Genomic DNA, 17,651 nt, shown 5'->3' with positions numbered 1-17,651 from the left:
CACTTAGCAATCATCTTGAGATGTGTTGACAATTTAACCAAAGCGGGGGGTTTTCCCTCTGCGATCTTGCAATTGAAACATCCACTCCGGAGCAGGTTGCATATATGGTAAAACGGCGTTTCTGCCGAGCGAGTTTCCCTCGGTGCACCACAGCCTCAATAAATCACACACATTTGTTCCACAGAAATGCAAATGCCGGTGGAGGTGAGCTTAAATTTCATCAGGCATATATTGTACCTCGGCGTCAGAGAGAAGTAAACCAGAACAAGCCAGATTGCTTTGGTGAATTGCATTTCCACATGACGTCAGAAGAGACTCTACTGTACGTCTTCAGAACGAATCCCGAGGTGGCGTAGTCGCTTTAGACTCTTGGTGTTAAGATATTGTACGCACACGTAGGCTGTGCTGTTCGCCGTTCTCTCTCCTCACCTCAAAGGCATGCAGAGTCTCTGAAGTTTTTTTTTTTTTGGAGGGCGAGGAGAAAAGAAAAGACTGTGTGATGGAGAGTATGATGGAGCAGCAGAGGAGGCCGATGGAGCGCTGTCTCAGTGCGCTGCCCGAATGATGGATGAACTTTGAACAGATTTGCTCAACATTAAAAGGGTCGGGAGGCCCCTGGGCCTGTAAGGCAGTGTGGAAGAGAGAGAGAGAGAAAGAGAGCGATGAGAAATAGCGGCGTGTGCCGTGGACTCTGTTTATGGGTGCTACTTTTGGATTTCGCAGCCCCATCACCAACAGCAAGCCACACCGATATTTCAGGTGAGGGGGTGACAGAGAGCACTGTGGGAAACGATATTATGTAGAGATATTAGAGTAATTCACCCTGGGTTGGCTCTCCTATACTGCCCTGTCCCTCAGGTGCTCTATTGGCACCTAATCCTATTCTGGTAGTGCTGGAGTCTTAAACCATAGAAACTTCACACCTTTACATTGAGATTAATGCCTGAGGGACACGTTACATGCTCTCGCTCATTCTATGGTCATTCTGTGGTATTAAAAATGTAGACACTCTCTCAGGCTCAACCTTTCCTGTAATACAGTAGGTGGCATTATAATACATCTGATTTCTGTGGTCGGCTGAATGTGGAAAACCTGTCATTCACAGAGTAATACAGGTTAACATTACCATTTGTGTCTGATTAGTGAATTTTTTTTTGTAATTCAGTTTTCATTTGTTATTTATGGAAGCCCGTTTTTACCACTGAATAAAAAAATAAAAAAGGGCCCTGCGACTTTTTCTCAGAATTGTGAAATATACTCGCAAATGTTAGTTATAAAGTCATAATTGTGATATAAACTCACAATTCTGAGAGATAAAATCAGAATTGCGACATAAACTCACAATTGTGAATTATAAAGTCAGAATTGCGAGATATGATCGTACAAATTTGACTTTTTTTCTCAGAATTGCAAGACATAAATTCAGTTTTCATTTGTTATTTATGAAAGCCCGTTTTTCACCACTGAAAACATGAACTTTCTCAAATGTGAGTTGTAAATCAACAACTTCAGAATTGTGAAAAAATGAACTTTCTCTACATCAACAACTTCATAAAAAAAAGTATGTTTCCTGCAAAATAGCAAAAGCGTTTTCAACTGACAAGAAACATCAAATGCGACACCAAATACGTTTATATCTTGCAATTCGCAATTGTGAGTTTACATTGCAATTTTGACTTCATTTCTCAGAATTGCGAGTAATAAAGTCAGAATTGTGAGAAATAAACATACAAATCTTACTTTTTTTCTCAGAATTGTGACAAGAATTCGAAGAAAATTCTGAAAAATAAAGTCAGATTTGTGAGACATAAACTCACATTTTAAAACTCGCAATTGTAAGTTTATATAGAACAATTCTGAGAAAAAAGTTAGAATTGCGTAAAACAAGTCAGAATTACAAGGTATAAAGAGTGAGTTTATATCACTCAGTTATAAGGAAAAAAGTCAGAATTGTAAGATAAAAAGTCACAATAACCTTTTTTATTATTATTATTCAGTGGCAGAAATGGGCTTCCATAGTTATTGCATGAGCTATCAGTTTTTCATTTTTTTTAAAATCTAGATTAATATTCATTTATATATAAATTATTCATTTTTTTCATAATATGTACAAGTTAATTCATACAAAGATAAAAAAATGTGTTTCTGTACACTACCATTCAAAAGTATGGGGCAGTAATTTATGTATGTATGTATTTATTTATTTATTTAAGAAAAAAAGTTAATATTTTTCTTGTATGAATACTATTCAGTAAGGATGCATTAAATGTATTAGTGAGTTTTGCATTGTTACAAAAAGAAATCAAACAAATGCTCTTCCTTTGAACTTTCTCTTCATCAAAAATAAAAAGTATGATGTTTCCTACAAAACAGCAAAACCGTTTTCACCTGAGATAAGAAAAAACATGCGACACCAAATACTGAAATAGAGGCTGCTGAAAATTCAGCTTTGATATTACATTTTAAGTATATTAAAATAAAACAATAATTTAAATTGGTATTTATTTATTTAGATCAAGTAAATGCAACCTTAGAGAGCATAAGAGACAATAAAACCCCAATCATTATCCAAAATTAATAAATGCTGATAAAGTATTGTTCAGTGTTATCTCATATTAGCCACTATATTAACTTACAGGACCTTATTGTAAAGTGTTACTGTAAATATTTAGTCTGATTTGCTGATGCTTCTAGCTACTTTACAGAGAAAACCAAAACCAATTAATGCACAAAAATAAACAACAATAGTTTTTCCTTTTTTCATTTTTCCTGCTTCCCAGGTTCACATCGGAAGTGCCAAATGCCGTCCAGGATTCCCAAATCAATAATTAGCTCCTTCATTTCAACTCATCGCAGCCCCTCTCAACTCTAATCGCTTCAAAATACACTCGCACAATAGTGAGCTAATTTACTTACAATTATATTTTCAATTATGCCCTAATAAACCCATTGTACTCTGGGTAATCACAAGTTACCCTTTGAGCTAATGCAATATGGCGCAGTGTGAAGTCAAATTCAATTTCGTGCAGTGAAATGAAAAAATAAGCACATGCTCTCAATCATCATGCCAGAGGTTTATTCATTGTGGACCCCCACTGCTGTTCAGCAAGATGTGAGACAATAAGTACCCAGCAGTCTTGACTAGCGAGCCTCAGGTAGTCATAAGCTACAGCTATGTAATGGTTTGTTGTATATGATGAAACTTCCCCCAGTGCAAAATACGGAGCTCTCTCACGTTGCAGTGAAACGGCAGATTAGTGCGTCACCCCGCAAGATTTTCAGCTTTGTTTGGACTGTTGCAGGTAATGCGGTTGGACAGCCATTGCCTTATGCAATGCTCATGACCTCTATGTGAACTGACTGCTATTGAAACTCAATGAAGTAAGAGAGGGGGAAAACGCTGGAACTGTGAAGCTGATTCATGGTGTTTTGCTGGGTTTAAACTGAGCTCTAATTCTATTGGCCACACAAACATGAATGAACAGGATTCTGGGTTTCCTGCTAGTAATGGAAAGTCTGACTCATTTCTGTGAATCACTGCTTTTAAACAGTTTCAGAGTGAACTACTGATTCAGCTGTTCTTTTACATCATCGTGTCATTGAGTGATTCTTCAATTAGGGGAACTTCCCCGTCTTTTAGAATCACTTTAAGCTAATGCATTTTTAAAATGTTTTTAAGGATAGATTTTGTTTTTCTTGGCAGGAAATTACTGCTATCTTTTCTGTTACGTTATAGACATTTCCCTCACAAATAAAACATAATATGTGATGTGTAATTTAAAATACATCTATCTGTCTATCTATGTCTCTGTATATGGAAAAATGATGGAAAAATCTGAAGGCCGTACGTCACTTTGACAGATTACACTGAGGGTGATCCATTGTAACTTCTAACTGTAATTCCCACTCCTGTCCAGTTTGTGGCGAGTGCGCTCCAGTGTAGCAGCAGAGAATTGGATCCAGAACAAACACGAAACTGTCTTTGCTATGCGTCCAGAAGCTACAATGATCTATCACGCCACATTAAAAAGCGCCAAAACGGTATTTATTGCTTAATTTTCTAATGAAATGGACAGAGTTTTAAATCTGAGACTTTGTTTTATATCAAAAGTAACACAAAGCTTAGCCTGTTGCGATTTATTAGATGTGAGACGCACTATGTACTGTTCTTTCATCAGATGAAAACAGCATAGACCAAAAGGTCGATTGGGATTTAAGAATCGAAATTGGTTCATCAAAATAAGAATCTATTAAAATCGAGAAATCGTTTTTTTTTTTTTGTTTTGTTTTGCATATTTTGTTATTTTTAAACATTGTGCTGTCCTCCTGTAGGTTTCATGAATAAAAATGAAAAAGTGAATAAAAATAAAACCAATTAAATGTGTTGTTATAATTAAAATATGAAAATTAAAATGACGGGTAATAATAGATTATGACGGAATTTTTACAACCCTGTCCCTCAAAATGACAGACAATGTTAAAGTCTAGCGCAACCTCTGATATATATATAATCATAATTCTTCAAGAATTTTTAAAGATTTCCGAATAATTAATTTACATTTTATTGTTGAATATTTCAAGTGCCCCTAATAGATTTGCCGAAATATGTCCTTTTTTCATAAATAAATGTTGCATTCATAAATGCGTGAAGAACCTTTAATGTAATGTGCCTTTAATATATTTACACTGTATAAAAATAAAATAATTAATTAATTTTAAAAAATCCTTTAAATTAATACAGTGCATTATGCCCAATTTTTAAAGATTTTTTTTTACAGTGTATAATATATTTATATATATATATATATATTCTTTTTTACATTCGTTTTATTTACAGCTTTCAGGGATGATATAGGGGATGTTAGGGTGTTATTTATGGGTGATTGCACATTTGAGCGTGGGCACACTATAATCTGTGTTAAAACCAGACAGCAGTTTGGATTCCTAGTTTGGTCAGATGTTGTCGTAAATGTAAGCCGTGCAATCACCTCAAGACTGAGGAGACGCATTTGACTTTCTTCTTTGCTATTGTTCCACTTTGCAGAGGATAAGCACCTTAGGGGACGAGGGTAGAAGAATGCCTAATGTGGCAGCCCCCTGTCAGAATTCAACCCCTTTGATTCCCCATTTCAAACGGCGGCTCTACCAGCCAGGGACGACGCATGTGAAAGTCACTTTCCAATAGACAACCACTGGCTTTTTTGCATGTGCTTGTTTTACGTGCGTCCGGAGCTCGCTGGGACTTAATAGCTTTTCATGACCGTTTGTGTTTTGAATGCATCAGACTTGCTCTTCCATCTCCCACTCTCGTTCCCCCCCATTCCTCGACGCCGTACGCAGTACCACCTTCTTGCCCCGATGCCGCCCCACACTCCCCCAATCCCATCTTCCGTGCTGGGCTTTTGCATTGTGTCAATAAACAAGACGTTCTCTGTCACGGGGAGGCTGAAAAAAGAGTTCAAACCATCTTTGAAGTTACAGCAGTGCCGCTTTGAAGTTCTCAATGTCACAGGGCATTTAAGTTCTCATAAGGATGAGATGGAAAAAAAATAAAAGTAGGAAAAATCGCAGACTTCCCGGTGAAGTTCGAAGAGGCATCTTTACAGAGATGATAAATGACATGACAGACATGATAAAACACCACTGTCCTCATTTGCACAGGAGAACATGAAAATTGCAAGGGTACGGCCAACGTACGCCATTGATCGACATATATGTATGCTAAATAATTGATTATGAAGATTTTATCTGAGGAAATCCACCAAAACGCTTCTCGGGGGGAGGTTTTATTGCTCAGCCGTTGCTTTTTTTATAGCTCGGAAGACTTATAGGGAATGTTGGTTATGTTTGATTTGAATGTCAGCTTTGTTTTGGATGTTTTTTTTTTTATGAATCAGAAGCAACTGAGACAATTGTTGACATGCAGTAAGAGACAAGCAATGAGAGTATGTATGATAGATCATTTTCAGAAATTTGTACTAAAATTTGTGGCTCTTGTTGCAGACTTTCGAATTGTGGCGCATTTAGACATTTATGCTGTGCAAAAATTAAATTTGAAATTTAAATATGACCCCCTTTATTGGTCCACACAATGAAAGTCAAGGGGGTCCAACGTTGTTGGGAATATACAGGTTTGGAATGACTTGAGGTTGAGTAGATGATGACAGAATTCATTTTGGGCTGAAATATTCCTTTAAAGAGTTGACATTTGTTTGTTTTTATTTCCTGTGGGATATATGGATTCATAAATAAGAGGAAAGTAAATCGGAACGCGTGGCTCACATCAACAATCTACTATCTGTGATTGCTAGTGATTTGTTGTAACTGATGGAAGGGTGTGTTTTAGAGTAGTCACAGCACCTGAATGGCTTTGAAGTAGCGGTGTGCGGTTTGATTGATACAGTCTGAAATCTTATGTCATTACGCTCATCCGCACTGATGTTTCTGTGCCAACAGGGATCTTACAGTTGTCCCCGCTGATTGAGTGTCTATACGGCTGCAAATGGAGCTTGTAGAAACGGCAGTGTGAAAAATCCATATGCTATAACATATTCAGGTTTTACTTCGTAGTATGTTTATCCATCATGTGTGTAGATGAATTCAACAGTGTGTTCTTTGTTTGCAGATATTTTTTAGACATGCTGTATGTAAAGAATTATAATTTTACAAGGTGAGCAACAAGGTTTTAGTTGAGTTTTATCTATTACTGACTGGTTCGCTCACTGTAATGCTATATTAGTCTCTCCTTTAGTGCTTGACCGTTATGAGTGTGGACTAGAAATGGGCATAGAGACCTCTAATGCTAATGAGTGTTTGTGGTTGTCCACTGGTATTATGGTCAGAGTTAGCTTTAGTGTAAATGACTGTCTAGTGAACTCATCTTTATTTCTTTAGCTCATTCAGCTCATTAAAGCTAATGTCTCATCAGTTTCTATTAGCACTGTTAACAGGGTAGTGACAGCACTCTAAGAGGAGAATGAAAGGAAGCCGCAAAGATTCGTTTCTGCACCTTAAATTGGCTAAACGTCTTTCGAACTATGCGATCGCATCTAATTTAAACTATAAAGAACGAGTTTAGAGGTTTGTTCACATAGAGTATGCACACTTTCATCCACACTAGCACTCTTTGTGATAAAGAAGACTGCGTTCGCTACATGCTTACAAGAGATTTATGTGTTAGTAAGAGTCATTAGTAAGGGGCTAAATATCAAAAATAAAAAAAAATATATATAAAGATACATTTTCACTTTGAACCCCAGTATATCTGTTAAATTTTGCTTACACACCAGGATATAGAAAACACATTTTTATCAGCTCAGACAGGCATTTTTAATCGCCGTTATACTCACTTGCTAAAATGATATAATTTGTATGAGTTGAAACCATCATTTGCTGACTACAATGATTTGTCAGAAAGTGATGCTCTAAAATAATAATACTAATAAAAATATTAAATATTAAAAAAAGATTGTTGCAAAATATATGAATTGTTAGGCGGACAAATTTAATAAGAAAGAAAAAAACTTTTGTGTAGTTAATTGTTTCTTTTGTGGAGAGGGATGAAGTTGGCATGATGGCTTGTAATTTAGTAAATTATTAAAGTAATTAAAAATTTAATGTTAGTTGAATGTTCTAAAAATATTATATCATATGTATAGACTACGATGTTGTTTACAGACTATGATGATTTGTCAGCAAACAGCTCTAAAATAGTTGAAAAATACTGTTAATCTCTCAAATAGCTCTTATTTGACTAAAAAAATATTTTAGCAAATTGCGTGGACTGTTAGGCTGGCACAAATTTAATTAAAAAAATTGCATTGTGTGATTATAATGGTTTATTTTATGGAGGGGGATCAAGTTGGCATGATGGATTGTAAAATTAACTAAAATGTTATGTTTAGTTCTGAAAATTATTCATTTATTATTATTTTTTTTATAATTTTACACTATATACAAAACTGTTTTTTATTAATTTATTTTATTTTCTTTTTATCATTATATTTGTGCTGTGAAAACGTTCGTTTCCAACCTAAATTTACAGCACGTACATCGTAATTTACAATCTAATTACTAAGAAAGTCATAAAGCAGACTTACTGTACAAACCTCACCTGAAAGATCAATAAATCAGGATTCAATGTAAAGTCAGAGTGTTTTATGTTAAAATCAAAACAATAATCGAAGGTGAACCTGTGCTTGTCTCTGCTTCCCTTTGCCAAAAACAAAGCTACATGTTTTTTTTCTCTCTTGTACATCATTGTAAACACTATATATTTTCCTCTTAATTAAAAAAAGACCCTATTATAGCAATAAAGGTCCACCAAAGGACGTTGTGGATGGGTTGCGTGGTTGTGTGTTGGCGGCAGTAGTGCGGTGCATCGGTGGGGGTTTGCTCCCCCATAATGGGGGCACATCTGGTGTGTTTGCATCCAAAGGGAAATAGATCAACCCCCCAAAGACCCTAAATGAACCCAGTGCATATCCCAGTCCAGCCTAGGGCTGTCTCACTCTCCCCAGCCTTGGAACAAGACTCTGGCTTTGGCGGCCATCACCTTTGATCACCTTGAATTATTGAATGATTGTTGTTTAGTATTGTTACTAACAAACCCCTTTAAACGCATGTTGAATATTCCGGTGTCATTTATTCCTTACAGATGATTAGAGTGAATATTTAATGAAAAGACAGTCAAAAGCAAATCAAATGTTTCGCGAGTCTGCCCCTTTCGTTACACGAGCAGAAAGCGGCGGTCGCGCGGCTGCGAAGATCTGCAATTAATGGCCGAGATCAGCTGTTGTGATGTCATTATACATTCCCTTCATTTTCTACAGTGGGTCTGTTTGATCTTTGAATACCCCCGGGAACTCCTGCCTCCTCCCTCTCAGCATCTCTCCCTTCCTCCTCCTCCTCCTGCTCTCCCTCGCTCGAGCAGAACCTCCCCTTTCTCTCTCCGAGGGCTCACATTGGCTTCCGTATGTGTGTGTGCGTGTGTAAGAGTGTAAGTGAAAGTGCGCAGCCGAGCCTTGATGACAGAGGGCCCAGGACCATTCAGACGACTCACACGCCCGCGTTCAGCCCACCTCCAGAACAGCTGAGAAAAAGAAACAGTCCAGAGAAAGAACAGCAACAAAAAGAAAGCCAGACAGAATCAAAAAGACTTCTACACAAAACAAAGAAGAAGAAGAAGGAGTAGAGGCAGAGTGAGGGTTTCAGAGAGAGAGAGAGAGAGAGGGAGAGATAGAGAGAGAGGATCTCCCAGCTTAATGCGCAAAACGTCCCGCTACCACATGCTGTGCTCAATGGCCAACACAGGCTGTCTTCTGCTCTCCGGCTCAGGGATGCTAACTCACTCTCTCCAGTGTCCCCCTGCGTTCCTCTACCTACCCGAGGTAAGGCAATCCCGATCCCTCCGTCTTGCGCTCGCTCTTCCTTCCTCTTCTTCTTCTTCTGCTACTTGCGGGTGACACGTGCTAGCATTGTGTTCACCCCCTCCTCCTCACATCCCTCCTCCCTCAAAGCCCTCGGCAGGGGTCATCCTTCTCTGTTCCCATCTTTTCATTCATGCTGTGAGTTTTTGCAGTGTCAGTTTTGCTGTTATACTACAGTTATTCCATATCCAATACTAACTTTTTTTATTTTTATACAGCAAGTGTCTTTTTTGTTTCGTACTTAAGTGTTGTTTTTTTTATAAAATTATAAAGTAATCTATTATTTTTCAATCACACATCACTTCCTCTGTTCAAGAATTCACTCCGTTTTGTCAAAGAATTTAGCCAAATCGTTTGTATTGACGTTCTTGTTGAATTGCATTCAGAAGTTGTGTGAATCACTCTCTGCTTTTTGTGAGCTGCTCACTGGCCGAATGTAGACAGATGTCACTGAATTAGTCCGTTCTAGTAAATGGGGGTTGGCTGACTTTTCTGAAGGTGCTTGGAAATTGTGTGGCACGTGAGGGGCCGCGCTGATTGTTTTTGGCCGCGCGTGTGCTTTACTACAGGCGGCGCGTGTGCGACGGCAGGCTGCTGCTTTCCTCTAGACGGTGTGTTATTGCTCAGATATAAAGAATGATAAGGCTGTTGAGAGATAACCTGCCTCATGCTGCTACCAAATCGCTCCTCACTCATCACCTTAACAGTCGCTGTCCCGGCAAACACACACACAACACCAGCTGTCCGGGCCTCTGCTGTCCCAGCGCCGTTCGCTGTATGTGCACACGTGTGTCTGTGCATACAAATAAGGCGTATTTAAGAATTCATCCTGTAAATGCTTGCACGTTTGAGCGTCTTCATAATTCCTCGTCTGATTTTGAACAGATGTCATCGACAAGATGTCAGGGCTTGTTTTTGTGTACACCCGTAATTGATTAGCTGTGAGAAACGTCTCTCAAATATCTGTCATATCGGGCTCGGCGCATTTGAGGCGCTAGCAGGGGTTTGTTTCGGTTTCAATATTGTTATTTTGCTACTGCGATTTCAGGGTTTTTTTGTCTCTGAACTCGGAAAAAAAAAAAAAAAAAAAAAAGAATGAAACGCAGACTTGTTCCCATCTATCAAATTTAGTATGACTCACTTCCAAATAATACAGACAGATTCAGAAAGAGTTATCACACCCTCAGGGATTCTACAGGATCCCATTCGTTATTCCTTTTGCCTTTCTTTGCTTTTATTCACCTGCTGAAATGGTAGCCACACACGGCACGTCACATCTTGTAGATTGTGAATTGTAATAAGATTTGTTTCTTCGTTCTTTCGTGTCGGATTCCTCACCTGTGTCTCATCTCAGAATGCAGTCTATGCCCCAAAAAAAATACAAAGAGTTAAGGGAAACTCCTTTGTGTGCTTCAACAGTATAGTGAAAGGAAAGTGTGTTTTATCAAAACACAAAACTTACTCATTTTACAAAATGTGAGTATGCAATTAAACACACTACCTTTATTCCATAGATATTTTAATGTCTACAAGTGTGTGAACAATGTAAATAATTGTTAAAATAATTATATTTCTCACCACTTTTGATAACTAGATTTGTTCTCATTTCCAACCTAATGTACAGCATGTCTGTGAACTTAATTTGAGTCATGCATCCATATATGTGTGTATGTGTGTGTTTTGGCTGCTGACTGCATGCACTAACGCTGGTAAATGCTGCATTACTCTCTGTTTTCATTGGATTAGGAATTAACTAGGGATCCACACAGCTTTTGTTTTGAGTTTAACAGCAAAACTTTGAGCCGTAGCATCACGCAGGTTATTTTTTAGCAAACAGTGTGTTTTCTCACACGGCGTGGAGTTGCAGAACAAAACAATTGCAGAGCCAGAACGTGTTTCTAGTTGAGTAGCTTGTTCTGTAACCTCATTTAAACATCAAACCGCTTTTGTTTGATACAGTCTGATACTAGTGATTTTTTTTTTTTAAAGATCTTCACAGATATCAAAAAAATATTTTCTGCATTACATTCTTCTCTCTTTTTTAGCAAACGTGACCTCTATCTACATTTAATTTAAATTTGGCTGGATAAGATTCCCTCCCTCTCCTTTTATTGCGGCAGAGGCTGGTTCTCAAGTCTTGAGTCAATACGGAGCAGTAAATCTGCTTGTGCAAGCATCTCTCCTTCCCTAGAGGACCGAAAATCTTTACCCATGCTCAGGATAGTTAAACAATTCTCGCTATTGTATGATTTTCTCCTGAGCCATGGAGCTGAATATTAGAAGCTTATTCTCCAGTGAGTTTTTAGTCATTTCTAGCAGTGGTTGAAGTCATTTTGCAAGTATAACTCCAAAATACACACACGCGCACGTATAGGGACGGGAAAAAAACGTTGTGTGTATTTCACATGTTGAATTGTCAGCACAAAAGCTTCACCTGCTCTGCTGCAGGTGGTCTCTCGCATGCTATTGAGAGCTTTGAGAAACAGCCAGAGAAGAGGTAGATGCAATAACAAGGATGGAAACATTAAAGAGAGGAAGACGAAGGTGTGGGAAAATGAAATCCATGAATGAGAGAGGATTGAGAGGGATATGAATGCTCAGCCACAATGAGATATAATTGGACGGGTGGGCTAGTGCGAGCAGAAAGGAGAGTTAAAGAAACGTAGGGAGTGGTTGAAGCCGTTTCGCCGTTTCTTTTTCTTCAGTGCTGCACGGGAGAGATAGTCGGAGCTCGTTCCTCCCTGAAGACTCCCTGCTGAGTGACACCAACCCCTGCTAACGACGATCAGATATTTGAAACACACGCTCGCCGCGGACTCGCTCAAACTCTCGCTATGAGCGTAACTCAGTATGCACTCGCTTGTCAATACGCGATGACATAATGGCTTGGAAATGGAAGCAGACCCCTGGGAATACGGATCAGCTGATGGCCGTTGCACTAAAGCAGATGTTAGTCTCGTTTTCTTTCTGGTTCGCAAGTGGAAATTAACGACAGCCGCAATGAGGATGAATCTGTATAGCCGTTTGTATCAATACCGCGTATCAATAGGTAATTGTTTCGCTAACGGTATTGTAGTTAGCCTGTTTCTACTCTTAAACACATCTGATAAGATCAAATTAATGAGCTGGTCGTTGTGGTGGAAAAGAAATGCGTTTTGAATTCAACTGATCCTTTTATATCACCTCACCTCGTTTTACTCATTAGAGATACGACTTAATTTGTGCATGTATGTTTTAGGGAAAAAAAGTCTGGGGGGAATGTCTCATCACCGTCAACTAATCAAACCAAAGTTTAAATACTCCTGAGATTAAAAGCGGGTTATTATAGGAAATAGGTACGTGATCTGAGAGCATCGTAGCAGTGGTGCAACTTCAATACACACACACACATATACATACGTACGCAACAAGAGGAGTGTTTTCCCCAGACATGCTTTCCTCTGCATTGATGTAAAGTGAACATAGCATTTTCATATTAATACTAAATGAAAACTCTCTCCATAGGTTTTCTCAGTTATGTGCTCTGGAACTCATTAAAATATCGTTTCTATCAGCTCCACTAAATTATTGATCACAATACCAGCCAACATTTGTCTCTGTCTTGTCATCCCTTCAATCTCGCGCATCTTACATTGAAGGAATGTATTTTGTATGCATAAAACTGAAGCGTGCTTTAGTGCCGCATTAGTTATGGATTCTAGAAAGACGACAGATTTTTCATGTCATTGTTTGGATCATCACATTATTCATGTTATGAGGCTAATCAATTCCAGGCATCGAGTTTCTGAAATAAAACCTGCGGATTCCAAAAACACAATGACTTAAGCACTCGAGTGAGTTTTGTAGTAAATTCTATAAAAAGTATTTGCGGTCTGTGCTGGTGATTTAATCAAAGGCTTAATTATTTTCTTAGGCATCAGCACAATCAACAAAAAAGTTTCTTTGAATTTCGCACCGCATTATTTAGTTCATGCAGCTAATTCACCAAAGTCCTCTCCTTCAGTGTGCCCTAGTGTTAATGATGCATTGTATTGTTATTTATTAGGCCACCGCATCGGCATCTATTTAGCCATCCCCATATTTATCTTCCTCCATAATTGGGCGCACAAGAGAAATTAGTCATTTTACTCTAAGCCTATTTGACTTAACGCTTTATGTATCTCTATTTAAGAGTTTAATCATGTTTAACATCTATATTTAGTCATCTCAGGTTATTAAACAATTATTATTACTGTTCAAATAAAAAACTCAATGCAATATTATTTTTTAATAATTAAATCATAGTCTAAAAACCATGTTCAGTCACATTTTTATAGACACTTATAAAGAACCTTTTTAAATAATAATGCTGTTTTTTATTGCTTTTGTATGTAGAATCTTAAAACTACACCTAATCGCAAACATCATATCGCTGTGTCGCTTTGAGTAAAATTAAGAGAGAAACATCAGAGCTGTGGCATGTGTGTGAGGGTGTCTGCATTAGATCTCTGCAGATGGTGTGATGTTCCCCACAAGCCCCAGTGTTGAGAGTGTGCATCGGTATTGATGTTTCTGTGCTTTGCTGCAATGCACGCTGGGCTGCCACTGGCTCTGCACCACGGTTATCCTCAAGAGGTGAAAATTATGGGAAGGTTGGGTCCTCCAGGGTCTTCTAAGATCCATTGGGTGGATCTTAATAAATCTCTGAAGACCCTGTGATGCTTAGAAGACTTCGGGCTGGAGTGTAGTTAGTTATCAGTGTATCAGTGCAGATATGCTGCGCGGATCAATTCTTGCCCACATACTGTAGGTGTTATTCGCCTATTCAGGTCTAAAGTCTCTGCATGGGCCGTGCAGCGGAGGCATGTATGGCAAATAATTTATATGTACACCATTTAGCAGATGTTCTCCTGAAGAACGACTTACAAAGTGTTTTAGTTTTGCATGTGAATGTCATGTTGGTGCAAATTCGCATAAGAGATAAAAGTAGTCTTTAAAAGCTTGTTCTACTTGCTGATGTCTTTTATTTATGCAAACTGTACAGTCAGAGAAAGGACAACCTGGGGATGTTTCTTCAGACCAGTGTGACCCACTAAACCTGAGTGCAGATAAAATTAAATATAGCAATTTTATGTTACATTTAACAGGCTGACTATAAAAATGCTAAAGCAATACATTAATTAAGTTGAATAAAAATAGTTTCAAATTTATTTTGATTTTTAATGTTAACTTGCGTGTAATTTATGTTGTATGATATCTGAGCATTTTTAGTGGCGTATTCACACTACTCTTTTTATGTTTTATTTATGTTTCTTTAATTACTCACGCAGCTCAGACGGCCTGTTCTGATCATCCTCCTCTAAATCGACTCGAGTGAACGACTTTTTGAGGCGATCCAACTGGAGTCTCCTCTCTGTTGCTCCTCCAAGACGAGTTAATTAGCTGTGTGAGGTAGTTTCATTTCCTTAGCAGACACGCAAAGTACTTCAGCTGCTTTGCGAGCGAGGGGGAATATCTGGGTAAATTGGATGGCGTTTTATCGAAGTGTGTGTACTTTGTACGCTGCACATGGCCAGGACTTTGAGGGTGTAGCAAAAGGGCACACGCCATACGCCAGCCCCGACCACCTTTCCCATTAAGCCTCTATAAGCCCTGAAATCTCGGCGCCGGTTCACCCGGAGTATATCTTTCACATTGTAAAGTTGGAGCTGAATTTATAATGCCGCCCCTTCATCTCCTTTGCTATTTCTTTGCTGTACTGGTTCAAAACATTCTCTTTTCTCTCAGCCATACCTAGTTTGTTGAGCGAGACTCTTTTTATTGGGTGTACGGACCCTTTGGCATCAGTGGAGTCTTTGGTACGTATGAGAAGAATACTTAAAAGTGGCTTTTTCACTTTTGGGGTTGTTTGTTTGCTTGTTTTTCTGCTTTCTAAACTTTTTTTTTTTTTAATGCACGTATATATGCACATTCTGGGTTATACTGGGTTCACTTTGTGGGATAATGTTGATAATCAAGGTTATTGTGAGGTATTTACAATGGAATTAAATGTAGATGTAAAGCTTAACATTTTATAAAAGCACTTATGCAAGTGTTTTAGAAGTTTGGGGTTGGTAAGATCTAGGTCTGTAAGTAAGGTCAGATCAGTAAGTCACCAAGACTGCATTTTTCTGATGAAAAATACAGAAAAACAGGAATAATTATGCAATTTAAGATGTTTTCTATTTTAATTTATTATTAAATAATAAATAATAATTAATTCCTTTTATAGCAAAGCTTCAGTCATCAGTGTCGCATTCTAATATGCTGATTTAGTGCTTAAGAAACATTTCTTGCTATTATCAGTGGTAAAAACCAGCTCCACTGCTTTATTTATTAGATTTTTTTAATATTATTATACTTTTTTCTAAGAATACTTTCATAAATAGAATGTTCAAAAGAACAGCAATTATTTGAAATAGGATTGTTTTGTAACATAAATATGTCACTTCTGATAATCCTTGCTGAATAAAAGCAAACAAATACAGTAAAAACAGTAATTATGAAATATTACAATATAAAGTAACTGTTGTCTATTTTAATTTTATTATAAAATGTAATTTATTCCTTTGATAACAAAGCTTCAGGTGTCAGTGTTGCATTCTTATATGCTGATTTGGTGCTTAATAAACATTTTTTTAATATTATAAATGTTAAAAACAGTTGCACTGCTTAATTAATGTCATTTTTTTACTAATTGTAATTTTTTATATTAGTATTACCTCTTTAAGGATACGTTCTTAAATAGAATGTTCAAAAGAACAGCATTTATTTGAAATTGAATTTCTGTAACACTATAAATATCTGTCACTTCTGATAATCCTTGCTGAATAAACGTATTCATAAAGAATAATAAAAACTAAAAAAAAATAGCAAAAACAGCAATAATTATGAAATATTACAATGTAGAGTAACTGTTTTCTATTTTAATTAATTATAAAATAATTAATTTCTTTGATACCAAAGGTTCAGTCGTCAGTGTCGCATTCTAATATGCTGATTTGATGCTTATTAAACAGTTTTATAATTATAAATGTTAACAGTTGCACTGCTTTATTAATGTCATTTGTTATTAATTTTAATTTTTTATGTTAGTATTATTTTTTAAGGATACGTTATTGAACATAATGTTCAAAAGAACAGCATTTATTTAGAATTGAATTTTTGTAACATTATAAATATCTATCACTTCTGATAATCCTTGCTGAATAAAAGTATTCATAAAAAAAATAAAAACAAAAACTTTTTTCTAACTGTTTTCTGTTTTAATTTAGAAATATAATTCACTTCTTTTGATAGCAAAGCTTCAGTCTAATATGCTGATTTGGTGCTTAATAAACAGTTTTATTATTATGAATGTTAACAGTTGCACTGCCTTATTAATGTCATTTTTTATTAATTTTAATTTTTATATTAATATTATTTTTTAAGGATACTTTCTAAGAGCAGCATTTATTTGAAATGGAATTTTTTGTAAATATGTCACTTCTGATAATCCTTGCTGAATATAAGTATTCATTTAAAAAATGATAATAAAAATTAAATTATATGTTATATCTTATAAGCTATACATTTGTTTTCATCATTTATATGGTTAAAAAAAAAACATGTTTGCCTTTTGTGTCTGTACTGTTAAAAGTATTGTGTATTTCAACGTTCACTCTATTCACTTCCATTGTAAGTGTCTCACAAAAAAAAGGAGGATTAATTGGCAGTCAACGATATTCCACAAGTGCTGTCATCGAGCTTACCTCGTACTGAACCCGGAATATTCCTTTAAACAAACACGTCGACAGTAATGCGTCACAGCTGCATATGTGATATTTGAATTTAAACACCCTCTTTAACACACAAGCGAACATATGACACTTCCTCCGGCTCTCCACATGGTTATTTTTTTCCCTCGCCGCCACCTCCCCATCCCTAACCATGTCTATCTGTCTCTTCTCAGTCTCTGCTGTAGTCAAGACCGGCTTTATCTGTGTGTTTAGACAGGCAAGGAAAGAATTACACTGACAGTGCTTAGGAAATGATAGGCTGGTACTGAGATATTTGTGCCCCATAAATTCTCCACTGCTCAGCATAATTTACGACAGAAGCTGCATGCGCGTGTCTGTGTGTGTGTGTGTATGAGAAGTTCGTGTCCCACTGTATCTGTCTCCATCTGCTTAGCCACTTTTGCTCCGCTGTAAATTAAGGGCCTAT

At 37.1% G+C, this 17,651-nt stretch overlaps 1 protein-coding gene across 9 annotated transcripts in view; it reads left to right on the top strand.

The window, feature by feature from the left end:
- Nucleotides 1–17,651, top strand: part of rbfox3a (RNA binding fox-1 homolog 3a) — a 498,709-nt gene that overhangs the window by 355,298 nt on the left and 125,760 nt on the right. Inside the window, exon 1 of one of the 9 annotated variants that reach the window (XM_051123724.1) lies at nt 8,993–9,389. The exons of the other annotated variants lie outside the window; for them this stretch is intronic. Coding sequence (XP_050979681.1) covers nt 9,264–9,389 — 126 coding nt within the window. The 5' untranslated portion in view covers nt 8,993–9,263. Of the gene's footprint in view, nt 1–8,992; nt 9,390–17,651 lie in introns of those variants that run through there. 9 annotated transcript variants of the gene reach the window in all.

The sequence above is a fragment of the Labeo rohita genome, chromosome 12 (genome assembly GCF_022985175.1).
Source record: "Labeo rohita strain BAU-BD-2019 chromosome 12, IGBB_LRoh.1.0, whole genome shotgun sequence".
NCBI classification, from domain to species: Eukaryota; Metazoa; Chordata; class Actinopteri; order Cypriniformes; family Cyprinidae; genus Labeo; species Labeo rohita.
Note: the sequence above shows the minus strand (reverse complement) of the source record. Positions and strands in the feature narration are given on the sequence as shown.